This window comes from Xenopus tropicalis, chromosome 5 (genome assembly GCF_000004195.4).
Source record: "Xenopus tropicalis strain Nigerian chromosome 5, UCB_Xtro_10.0, whole genome shotgun sequence".
Taxonomy (NCBI): domain Eukaryota; kingdom Metazoa; phylum Chordata; class Amphibia; order Anura; family Pipidae; genus Xenopus; species Xenopus tropicalis.
In genome coordinates this window covers 45980821-45994190 of record NC_030681.2, presented here as the reverse complement: position 1 = coordinate 45994190, position 13370 = coordinate 45980821, and the positions used below count along the sequence as shown (strand labels likewise).

The following is a 13370-nucleotide window of genomic DNA, read 5'->3' as shown; positions in this document are numbered from 1 at the left end:
CATTATGCCCATAGTTTCACATTACAGAGTATATTTTGAAATCACATTCAAGTACATATGACAAATCTCTTGGGACATATCCAAGCTATACGTTTGTTAAACTATGAGTACCACCAATCCAAATGCCTGCACCCTACACAAAGCATGTACACACTGTATTTTGGTATATGAAGATATTCAGTTATAAAAGTTTAGTAGAGCAATAAATAGCAGTGTTTCCTGAATTCAAAATAATCTACCTCACCTGATGATAAAATCCTGCTTGAGCCATTGGGTCAGGCTGGGCCCATTTATATCCCACATGAGGCCACGATGTAAAAGTCTCCCTTCTGTTTGCTTCACTATACATCAAGGACCTAGGAAAATATAAATTATTGTATAAAAATACATATACACATAGTAGGAGTGATTACTTTTCTTTGCAGAGAACACTGCTTCAAATGGGATTTCAAAAGTCGTGTGCAAAAGCTGGCAGAAGAAGCTTGGCAGAGACAGCTAAGATCAGTAAACTAAGAATCAAGTTAGCAGTTTAAAGAAAAAGTTCACAATTAACTAGACTCATGTTATAGATTGTTATACCTACCACGTTATACTTTTTACTAAATAACCTTTCAAATGGTCTTCTTGTATGATCAGCTTTCCTGGGATCATGCAAGCTTAGAGTCATTCAAAAATCTATTGTTTGCACCAGAGTGGGGGACCTAAAGCCCATGCACAGGCAGCAATTATAGACAGTAAGAAGGCCAGCGGCATGCAAGCAATGCAGTGACACGAAAGTAAAAGCAACTGTTGTGTCCAGAGGATTGGAAGGCAAATAAGATTGACAGCTGAGATTTTTAAATTAGTTTATAAAAGATATAAAAATGTTAACAAAAATAATTTTGGTTTTATGTTTAATTTGAAAAGGGATTTTACTATTCAGCTTTTTATGTATGGGTGACAGGTCCCCATTAATGTGAGCTACGCTTCTTTATATTAAAAATAAAACTGAGCAAAATGAAAAATGAAGACTAAAGCAAATTGTCTTAATGTGGCTGGCTGTAACTCATTAAAAGTTAATTAAGTTAATTTCCCCCTTTTACATAGCCTCAGAATGCAAATATAACACACCCATACAAACATCTAACATACCGATCTACAGAACGACCAGGACCAACTCCTAGCTCCGGTCTAGCACTTGGTAACAGATAAGATAATCTATCCATCACAGATGAGGCTACGGGTAGTGCGGCGATGTTTTGATTGATCTTCTTTAGCTCATTTACAATTGCACTCATCAGAGACTTCAACACGTTATGAGGAAGATGAAATGTCACGGTTGCCCACTACAATATAAAAATAGGTTTTTCATTTTATTAAAAGCAAAAAAACACATTCAGGAAAAGCAGTTTACCTTATAATTACAGTATAATGTCTACATTGCCAGTCTTAATGGTTTCTAAAATATTGCCTCTCTGTTCATCATCTTTCCAGCATGAACTTTTAAATCTGATGACCGACCTTGGCTACAGAAAGCAGAATAAACAGACTACAAAGTCAAGCGCTCTCATACCTTCTGCCATTTAAACCATTGCCTGATTTCTAGGATAAATTTGATTATATTCTTTGAGGCTAGTGCTACACTGGGCTGTTTCTTGGCCTACTCAGTGCAGCACTAATCTAAAGAAGAGTAGATAATTCAAGACTTTTAAAGAAAACAAAAGAAAAGAAAGACCAAATGCAAATTACAACAGTCTACATCTAACTACAGCTAATGTAACCCCTAATATTTTTTTCATCAGCAAACATATCGTTCCTTATGTTCCGAGCCAAAATCTGGCTGTTGTAGGGTGAACTGCCCTTTTGTTATTCTTTTCTGCAGTGGTTTGTGAGGAGGAAACAATAAGACAGACTGTTTTTAATTGTAAACTTGCTTTACAAATAACTATAAAATCAGTGACAACTTTTAACATAAATTGGAAATGTTTTTTTTTTTTATTTAAAAGAAAAATGATTCTCTGGGTGGGCATTCCCTTTTTATACATAGGAGCTGAACAAGCAAATGTATTAGAAAATTAATCATTAGTACACAACAGAAAACAAATGGATATACTCACCTTAGCAACTTTGTGATTTCCTGCAGTCTCGTGTGAGGTATTTTTAAAGCCATCTTTTAGCTGCATGATAAACAAGTCATAGCCTTCGGCACTAGAAACATCAATCTTCTTCAGGCAAGCAGACAACAGCTGTTGTGCCTAAAGAATAAAAAATATACAAGCCTACTTCATCTCTGCATGTGGAATAGAAGCAAACAATATAAACTTTTAATATCTGAATTTTTGGCAACGTCATCATAACCTAGTCCAACAATCAAATCATTATGGGGCCTATGTAGGACCTGTCAGGGGTGGCCCGATACACATCGGCCCAATTCTGGGAATTGGTTGGAAAGGTCTTATACATAGGCCAATAAGCTGCTGTCTTAGTATGGAGAGACAGAGTCAGCAGCTTTAACCAGCCTGTGTACGGCCAGTTTAAAGGGTACCTATCACACAAAAAGTGCAAACAAACAATGTGGCAGGCTGGCAACAATCCGGGTAGATTAGGAAATGGAGACCACACACACAAAGATTTTGGCTGGGGAGCTTACCCCATACTAGACAAAGGGATCAGGCACCACAGTATTATTTCCAAGAATTAGCATAGCTGTAAACACTTTGGGGCACATTTATCAAAGTACGATTGAGTCAGAATAAAAAAAAATTGTATTGGTTCATACTGTTCATATTTTCTGCAATTTTTTCGTACTTTGTGCAACTTTTTCGTACATTTGTGCGACAAAATCGTATTGTCACGATGAGTACGAAAGTTTCGGATTCATTCAAGCTTAGGTATCGTGACTTTCCTTGGGCCAGGTTGGAGATGCAGAGTGCCAACTGTGTCCTATGGGAGGCTTCAAAAATCATGCACAGAAGGATCAAAGTCAGAAAGGTTTTCCCGGCTGGGGGTGCCAATAAGAGCTATAACTGCCCCTATGTGGGCCTACAGAGGGCTCCGTTTGGCACTATACTTTTATGCAACCAAAACTTGCTTCCTTTCCAGAAATTCAAAAATGAGCATGTGCTTTGAGGCCATGGCAAGCAACATGTTGCTCACGAGCCACTGGTTGGGGAACACTATTATAAAGGATCAAATTTATTTTACATTATGGATATAAAACAAAACACAAATAACTTAAGGCTCCTAGCTTCAACTAAAAGTGCCCATACACGGGCCGATTCTAGCTGGCGATATCGGTCCCTTAGACCGATTAGGCAGCTAATCGGCCCGTGTATGGGCACTACTGACGGGACTGCCCGACCGATATCTGGCCTGAAATTGGCCAGATCTCGATAGGGCAGGTTTAAAAATCTAGTCGGATCGGGGACCGCATCGGCTCATTGATGCGGTCCCCGGACTGGCTTTTCCTATACTCATCGTTACAATTCGATCGTTTGGCCCTGGGGCCAGATATCGACCACACATAGGTGGGGGATATCGGGAGAAGATCCTCTCGCTTGGCGACATCGGCAAGCGAGTGGATCTTAAGGTGTATGGCCACCTTAAGTGGTTCAGATTGGTGCCAGCCTGCAACTGTATTTGTTTACCCAACAGTACAGTACTATAGACTAAATTTACCGGTGTTGTTTCTGATTAAACCAAATAATCACAGCTTTACAATAATGATGAGACCATCTAGCCCGTTGAGAAAACACCAAAACCCTTGACAGCTTTGGAGAATCTGACGGTCTAAAAAGCAAAATTAGCCTTCTGTCACCTTTCAAATTAGGCAGGTGGCCCCTGGATCAAAACTGACTGCTGAGAAAGCTAGTATACAAAATCATTTATCCTTCAATACATATGTGCATCCTATCTATACCAAGCAGAGGCTTATGCATAGATACAGTATCTGATAGATTACTCACCTCCGTAACAGGCAACTCAAGCTGGATCACATCATCTGGTTTGGAAACTGGGGTTTGAAGTGCTGTCTCTAGCAATAAAATTCCATTTAGATCTTTTCTACAGCCCACTGCATAATCATCTACAAAAATAACTTTATCCACTGTTGGGAAATACTGACATCTCACTCGACCACCAGGTTTCACTGTAAAAAAAAAAAAGAAAAAAAAAAAACAGAATAAGAAACGTTAAATAGTATGAATGAAGAATTAAGCACAGTAAGATACAGAGTGTGCTAGTTTAGGAAAAAAAACACAGGTTCTCTGCATGTTGGATCCTTCCATAATTTGGAGCAGTTAATTAAAAATGAGTGCGAGTTTCTTTTATATCATTACACATGGTAAACATGGCACATGTGCCAGAGAATAGACGAATATATAGTGACTCACTCCTGGAGCTGGTAGTGTATTCCATTCTGTACTAACATTTTAACAAGCTTCTGTTTGCAGTGATATGGTTAACCCATTGATCGCCTAAAGGGCTCGTACTCACAAGCGTTTTTATATGCGTTTGATGCGCATTTGAGATGCAGGTTTTAGTGCACCTAAAAGTATTCTCTAATCGATTCCATTATATTCTACCTGGTTGTACTCATGAGCATTCAATTGCATTTCCCTGCATTAGTAGTAGTCTTTCTGAAGCAAACAGACAAGTTTAACTAGGACAGGGCAACAGTATATTATATTAAAACTACTTAAAAACATTGTCATTTTTGGTGTTATTGCTCCTTTAAACCACAATCATCTGGAATTATGTGTGCACCCATGTATCAGGTGACTGATGCTGGGTAAAGCTGACATTTCCAAAAGACAAGCACTTGACATGCATGTGCACCCATGCATCAAAGGAGAGTGATTACCAGCATTTTATCTCCTGCCTGTGGAGATATTAATTGCCAGGGTGAGAAAGTACATAGAACTGCTATGCACGCCACTGTCTTAAACAGGTTCAGCTAACAATATTACATTTACTCACACATTATTTGTTTATAACTGAATATGACGTAAATTCTAAAAGGTGCTAACAATGAATGATTAGAAGCATTATCAGTCCGATATCTATGCGCTCAGCTACTTCAAGTTATCGGACATCTAATAAATACATATAGTAAATTTATAGAATATGGTCTAATTCAGATTTTACCATTTTTTGTTTTTAATACCAGCTCATCATATTATGTAGTTCTTACATCCTGCCCAAGTGTACAAGCTGCTGTTGTGCCCTTGGGGAAATCCAACAGTGACAATGGCAGCATCATTTTTGATCCATAATGCCATTTTTTGAATAAGGTTTTATTCCATTTTTATACAATTTTCTCATGTCAGTAAATTTTATTTCACTCATCTGTGTAACAAAGCCATTTTTTTATTCAGGGACATTATAATTGTGCCACTGAAGTTCTAGTCTGATCAAATGCCTTTGTGGCTTGTTATAGGCTGGTGAAAGCATTATTAAGAACAAATCCATGATTTTAAAATGCCTTTACCATTACATCTTTTTAACTGTAAACATTTGATTCATATCATTCCCTGTTTAAGTAGAGCTTCAAATCTAAGGTTTTAATGCATAAAATTTACACACGGGAATGTACACCTATATACACCTTTGCTAAACATAGTTTTTGCTATTTTAAAGCATTACATTTTTTTTTCTTTGAACTCTCCCCTTTGCTTCCCTCTGTAAACTTGGAATTGTATTCAAATAGTTACAAAGGAGATCTGTATAAACAACCCCTCCACATCCTTTTCACTTCCTGTGAATAAGCACTGTACAGCTAAATTACAAATATTTGCAGAAAAGGTAGGGATTCATATGGTGCCAACAAGTTTCACAGGCTGCTGAATAATTACGGGTGATTTAAAATAGGACAACTTATCATGCCGTTAAAGATATTTAGAATGCTATGTCTAATAGAAAGTAGAACATAGTAATGCACTTAAAATGTCTTTACTAATGAATGTTAAGCATATTTTTAAACACTAAATATTTGACTTTTTCAGGGGTTATTTATTGGATGCTATCATGCCTTTAAAGGAGAAGAAAGGGTAAAAACTGAAAAAAGTAAGCTCTATCAGAAAGGGCTATGTGTACACCTGTTCTGTGTCAGACTTCGTGCTCCTCTCTCCCCCTTCCTTTTCTGCTGTACTCTGAGCTACCAGCAGCTCGGAAGTAACCGAGACCAGGCACTTCTAGCGCTGTTAACTCAGGTATGATAAAGCTTTCTAAAGAATAAATATAGCGTTCTAGCTTGCACTATTGTGGCTAATCTATTGGCAATAAAATGCCAAAATGCCTTTCCTTCTCCTTTAAGTTTTCTTACATTGATATTGACTCAATCATAACTTATATAGCGTAGATTTGGACATGTTCAGTCAAATAGGGCCAAAATTAACCTCTAAGCAGTTTGGATCACTCACTAGGTCAGTAATTTCCAAACTGGTCTGGCCCCCCTAGAGACGCTCAAAGTAGAGAAAGGGAGAGACACCAATATGAATACCAGTTAGTTAGTGTATCCCTACAAGAGTAACTTTTACAGCTATATATTCATATATCTGTAACCTTGTTATGTTAAAAGGGGGGGCCCACAATGAAGGGACCTGAACCCCCAAAAAAACAACTCTTGCTTATGTTTCTTACAATCTATAACAAGATATACCATTAAAACTATGACAGAGGGCTAAATTTAAACCACAGAAAAATAGCATCATAAATATTTAACTGGGCTTATTAAAACGTAGTATTAAATATGGACTAACAAACCACACATTCTTAATGTGGAAAACAATCATCGCTAATGCCCATTTTTAAATACCAGCTATCTGCAATCAAAAAATGCAAATCGTCCAACTACAGAATGTGACCACTTTAAAGCATTTACTTGCTCAATACTTTGCTGGGAGTTGTCACACACCCTTACTATCCTTATACAGTTATGGGATCCCTTATCTGGAAACCCATTATCCAGAAAGTTCTGAATTACAGAAAGGCCATCTCCCATAGACTCCATTATAAGCAAATATTTCTAATTTTTAAAAATGATTTCTTTTTTGTCTTAATTATAAAACAGAACCTTGTACTTGATCCCAACTAAGATATAATTAATCAAAACTATTGGGTTTTTTCAATATTTGAATGATTTTTTGCAGACTTAAAGGAACAGTAACACCAAAAAATTAAAGAGTTTTAAAGTAAATGAAATATAATGTACTGTTGCCCTGCACTGGTAAAAGTTGTGTGTTTGCCACAGTAACTCTACTATAGTTTATATATAATAAGCTGGTGTGTAGCCATGGGGGCAGCCATTCAAGCTGGAAAAAAGAGAAAAGGCACAGGTTACATAGCAGATAACTGATAAGCTCTGTAGAATACAATAGTGTTTTATGTGTTTTATCTGTTATCTGCTAAGTGCCTGTGCCTTTTCTCCTTTGAATGGCTGCCCCCATGGCTACATAGCTGCATTCTTTATATAAACCATAGTAGTGTTTCTGAGGCAAAACACCAGTTGTACCAGTGCAGGGCGGCAGTACATTATATTGGAATTTCTTTCATACACTTTCATTTTTTGGTGTTACGGTTCCTTTAAGTTATGGAGATCCAAATTACAGAAAGATCCCTTATCTGGAAAACCTCAGGTCCCAAGCATTCTGGATAACAGGTCCCATACCTGTACTCTTTTAGCATGGTAGAATACTTTTGATTTAACTGTCCACTACATATTCTCACAATGCCGATGGTGCTTTTACAATAGCCCAGACTACTTTGTACAAAGCCCACAGACTCAAAACAAAGACCATATCCAATACATATGAAGCCTCTCCAATTTGCCACATGGGAAGGAGGGGGGGGATTCCTATTTGAATCCAAGATGGAGATCCATTATGATTGATTCAGGGAGAGAAGTCCACAACTTCCCAGCTCTCACTATTTAAATCCTTCCTGAATATTAAGATGGAACCTCTTTCTTTCTAATCAGAATGGGTGCCCTTGTGTCTGCTGGAAGGAACTACTGGTAAATAAAGCAGAGAAATTATCTGATCCCCTTATATATTTTTTTATATAATGACCCATCTATTGATCGTGCACCCAGTACTCGCTAAAGTCTGGAGTAGTATCACCCTTTCTTGAGAAATTACAATAGCCCTAATTACAGAAGAAAGTTTTTTACTTAAGCCATTTCTGCTTTTTCTCATTTAAAAAGAATATCCAGAAAAAAAAAAAAAAAAAAGATCACATAAACTAAACCCAAATAGCTGCTTAGAACAAATGTTACATACTTCAAAATATATTTAGACCCTTGACCAATTCTCTTATTTTACTCAATAACACGTTCTACACTGAAATGTTCTTTGTGTGGACTGGAACAGTACAGCAGTGATCGCCAACCAGTGGCTTGCGAGCAACATGTAACTCACTAACCCCTTGCATGTTGCTTCCAATAGCCTCAAAGCAGGTGCTTCTTTTTGAATTCCTGGCTTGGGGGCAAGTTTTGGTTTAATAAAAAATAGTTGTACTGCCAAACAGAGCCTCTTATAGGCTGCAAATCCACAAGGAAGCTACCAAATAGCCAATTATAGCCTTTTTGTGGCACCTCACATGCTGATGTTGCTCCCCAACTCTTTCTATATTTGAATGTGTCTCGCAGGTAAAAAGGGTGAACCCTGCAGTACAGAGATTCTCAAATGTGAAATTAGGGCTTTGATGGAGCCATTGCATGACATTATTTCTCCAGTGTTGCTGAAAGATAACATTTTAACCTTGCTTCAGACTAAAATAGATTCTCCCAAATCATGATGCTACTCGCTTAATACTTTTTATCTATGTATGCCACATGGTCAACAGAAATCACTAACCTCTACTGACCCAAACACAGGAAGATATTATGGCTGATTTTTCACTAAAGTTTCTGCGAGACATCAACTATGCCTACACCTACATATCTTATGTCTATTTACAAAAGACATAAAAAGAAAAAAAAAAAAACACAGCTCACATGTGCGTGATTCAAAACTGGCCTGTGTGCTAATACCTTTGAACAAGGGCTCACACAGATGGCATCTGACTACATTTTCCAGGTCAAAATGATGTAAACGAAGACTTTTCTTTTTTTTTTTTGGTTCTGTTCTTGCAGCAACCATGGTGTTACTGCATTATGCCTACACTAAGCATCTTTACCAGTTTATTCAACTTTATTATAAGTCAAACGATTTAGTTCTCTTGCAAATTCAATCTCCATGACAGTCATGTGACCATGGTATAACAGTATTTCAGTTTGTAGAACATGAAATATTAATGGAGGGCCATTCTTTTTAATTATGTGAGTGACTTTTTAATTAGCTTCCTCAGAGTAAAAATACACTCATACGCAAAGGTTTCTTTTTCTATTACTTGCATATTTGGTTTAATGTCACTGTACCATCCCTGCTTAACTATTTAAACTAAATACATTTTTCTTTGTGGGGGCTATAATAATTAGTATTGGTACTGAATGTAGATGTCAAGCCTTAAAGTTCCATGATCATGTCTGAAGAGAACACACTTAATACACTGGGGGAACATGCAGATGTTTAGACCCAAACATTCTTCCTTGGTCCTTGCTTAAAGGAATTATCTTCAAAAATTAGTGAAGGTGTTAAATTGATTTTCAAGGCCTATATACAGCTGTATACTTTGTCCTCTTGTGGCTGCCGCATTACACTGAGACCAGGCATGGTTTGTAATTATGTTTTAACATAAAAATGCTTAGCATTATGGGCTTTTAATGCTTGTTTTTTATGCCAGTGTATCTTTCTTTTTTTTTTAGCAAAAGCCCTTCTGTAACATATCCTCTATGTCCTCCTATGTATACCAAGAAAACAAATAGAAAATGATATGATTTAATACACTATACAAAAGCTGCTGTGACCTTTGCCTTTTTCCTCATTGGAATCTTGACACTAAGGTCAGTTGACTAATGTTAAAATTCACAGCTACATATAGTTATTCTCTGCACCATACATAATTTACAATAGATCCAGCACATTTCTGTAGATTAGGTATAAATGCCTATTTTTCACTTTTGTTTTAATAAAGCCTCCATACCAAACCCACTCAAACAGGTGGCCACTACCTTGCTACATACGTGTGCTCTATAAACGTATTTACGTTTTTTTACATGGGGGCAACAAGAATGGTGAAGGATAGAGGCAAATAGGATCGTGGGAGCCTGTATGCCCTCTAAAACTGGCCCTGTTGTCACTAATCACCGATAATGTATACGTGTCTTAAGCATTGTGTTTACTGAAAGAAGCACATCTGTCACTGCTACAATGTTGCAGTATAGTAGCTTCAGCTTTGCAAAGCGGAAACACCGGCTGTCAGGAGCTGCACTGTCACAGGCGCAGAGAAGCCGCATCTGAAGCGCTATGACAAGGACTGGAACTCACCGTGTGCAGCTGACGACTGCAGAATGGCCCCTGACGTGCCGTCGATCACTTTAATGCTGCCCCGGTTAGTGACAGCCAGGATCGCATTAAGAGACGGGTGGTAGGACAAGCTGCTCACACCCTGCTCGTCGCAGCGAAAACAGCCGTCTCTTAGGAGCAGCCACTCCGAGGCCCCCGCCGCCATCTTCGGCAGCTGGTCCCCCCCTCCGTGAGGGACACCGGGCGGGGAGGCCGGGATGGTAAATAAGGAAGAGAAAAGCCGTGTACGGTAGTTCCAAGGAAGGACTGAGGAGCCAGAAACCGGGGGTAGGTGGAACAGGAAGAGGAGCGGGACCCGCACACAGCCACTGCGTCGGCTGACAGGAAAACAGCACCCGCACCAGTTCCACTACCGCTAAACACCATCCGGGGTAGCGGCCAGGAAGCCGCACGGACAGGGGAGGAGGCGGCGGAAGTGACGGGAGCTGCGGGCTAGTGACGTTGGTTCTTGCTTGTGCATGTTTGCGAATAGGAAAGCGAGGAAAGATCACAACTTTTTTTGTTCGCAAAATAACTTTATTGGTAAGACGCGTAAGATTTTACGGTAATCTTATACTAGTCGCTGAAATTGGACGTAGCTCAACAGTATATGTTAACTTATCGAAAGACACGTACTTTTAAGCAGCTTTTCAATTCACAAGCAAAACAATTTCGATATAACGATAAACTTTTTAATATAGCTTCATTAAAACGTTTCAGTAGTTCTAACCTTATCTGTAAATGTGATTGCAGTCCATGCTATTCTGTGCACTTGTGGTTCTGACTGAAACAATGTGGAAGAAGCAAGCCGATTGACAGACTTGTCTTAACTGAAAGAGAGCTGACTGCTGATAAGTTGATTCACACCAAATGCGCTGAAAGGGCTAGACAAATAATGTAGTATTGCAATTACATTTATAGTTCATTTTAAAACCACTGATGTTGGGAAGTTGCTTAGAATTACATTTACCAATAATGTGATTGGGGGTTTACATCTCCTTAAACCTGGTTTGGTTGAAAGTAGAAGTGTTACCTGTGTGGTTTTGAACCACACAATGCAATTTTAGTTAATTTTGCCCTTGTGGGTTTCATTCACCAGAAACTTAGATAAAACTCTTTCCTTTGAGATATGGTCAACTCAGTTGATCCACATAATTGTACCGTTACAACACTACTACTGACCTATTGAATGCGTGTTATAATTACTATGCACAAAATACCAATAAAAATCTAAGTTACACTTTCATCCACCCATTGACACCATAGTTATACCCCCTTACATTGTCATCATGTCCTTTTGTCCAGTTTGTTAAAAGTCAAAGGTGGCAACCCTAGTTTAAAGCTGGCCATACACGTGGCGATCTGACGATGTTTCGTGCGACCATCGGTCGCACAAAACATCATCAGATCCGCCACACACCGTCAGGGCTGAAACAGCAGATAAGGAGGTAGAAACAATAGGATTTCTACCTCCTTCTGCCGATTCAGCCCTGATGGCAGATTTTGGTCAGGCGCCTTCTATGGCGCCCGATCAAAATTTTCTAACCTGGCCGATCGGCGAGTCGTCCGATATCAGCAGCTTCCTGCGATATCGGTCGACTCGCCAACATGCCATACACGCACCGAATATCGTACGAAACGAGGTTTCGTATGATAGTATCGGTGCATGTATGGCCAGCTTTAGGCACCACATAATGTTTTCTTTTCAAGTAGTAAACAGCAAGTTGTTTTATATACTTTGTGTCTCTTGATAACCAGTGGTTGCTTGATGTCCCCAGCTGTGCCCCGTGGGGATACAAGACGCCTACTCAGTGGTTTGTATTTTAATTGCTCTGGGTGACTGGATGACTGGATGTGAAATAGGGTGACTCCTGCAGAAACAGTGTGAGTTGACTTGCATGGGTTATATAGTGATAACCATACAGAGACTCTGTAACAACCATACATTCCTAATCACACTATATTATTTTCAAATCATGAAATAAGGTCTCAGAAAGGCCTAAAGTGGGTCATTATATCCCTCATGACAGGAGGGGTGGGGTGGTTGACAGCTCTGGGAATGTTAGGAAAGCAATATAACAGGGAAAAAAAGCCATAAATTGTTGTCTGCTCTGTAGCCTGGGCCATTGTTACGTGTACAGCACATAAGTAATTTGCTTTCAGTAGTAGATGTTTTAATATAATAACTACTTTTTTTAGTTGCTTTCTGTTTTTGGCTTCCTTTTCCCCTTCTTGCATCACCCTGGAGCAGCTCTCTTGGTGGAGGGTCACCAACTTTAGAAACGGTTCCAATTTAATTGATACATTTCTTAACTTTGGCCCTTCTGAGTTTTAGCCCCGAGTTTCATTAAGGGCAGATTGATACAATAGTTGCTATTGGTACAATCATAATGCAACAGAGTTGCTCATTTACATTATGATAAGTACAAAGAAAAATACCAGCCATCTAGTGGTTCTTGAAGGAATATTGTGATAGGAAAACATGTTTTTTTTAAATGCATGTTAATAGAGCTTCTCCAGCAGAATCCTGCACAGTTTTTTTTATATTTAAATTTGAAATCTCACATAGGGCTAGCCATGATCTTGTCATGTGTCACGTGACTTGCTATGATAAACCTCAGTCACACTTTACTGCTACACTGCAAGTTGGAGTGATATCACACCCTCCCCCCCCCCATCTGCAGAACAATGGAAAGGTAGCAAGACAGCAGCTCCCTGACACCTGTATCAATAAAAGTTTTAGATATCAAAATAGCTATATAGTAAAAAACAAATTCAAGTCCGACCCATGACTCCTCCAGTTACGTGGGAGTAGGAGAAACAATAGGTTATCTGAAAGCAGTTTTAATGTGTAGTGCTGGCTCTTTCTGAAAGCTCAGACTCAGGCACAATGCAATGAGATGGCTGCCTACACACAGTTGTTGTGATTTTCTTGCCAATTGTTATAAT

General features: G+C 38.8%; 2 protein-coding genes across 7 annotated transcripts in view; one reads left to right on the top strand and one right to left on the bottom strand.

Moving 5' to 3' along the window:
* The window catches only part of birc6 (baculoviral IAP repeat containing 6), a 139256-nt gene extending 128468 nt beyond the window's left edge, over positions 1–10788 (bottom strand). For all 6 annotated transcript variants that reach the window (XM_031902932.1, XM_012963792.3, XM_031902934.1 and 3 more), the window contains exons 1-5: positions 10404–10788; positions 3945–4126; positions 2097–2234; positions 1132–1325; positions 245–356 (exon numbers count right to left, since the gene is read on the bottom strand). In XM_031902932.1, coding sequence (XP_031758792.1) covers positions 245–356; positions 1132–1325; positions 2097–2234; positions 3945–4126; positions 10404–10587 — 810 coding nt within the window. In that variant the 5' untranslated portion in view covers positions 10588–10788. The remainder of the gene's footprint in view (positions 1–244; positions 357–1131; positions 1326–2096; positions 2235–3944; positions 4127–10403) is intronic.
* Positions 10789–10880: 92 nt separating this feature from the next.
* The window catches only part of epm2a (epilepsy, progressive myoclonus type 2A, Lafora disease (laforin)), a 60941-nt gene continuing 58451 nt past the window's right edge, over positions 10881–13370 (top strand). Inside the window, exon 1 of the mRNA XM_012962766.3 lies at positions 10881–10964. Coding sequence (XP_012818220.1) covers positions 10901–10964 — 64 coding nt within the window. The 5' untranslated portion in view covers positions 10881–10900. The remainder of the gene's footprint in view (positions 10965–13370) is intronic.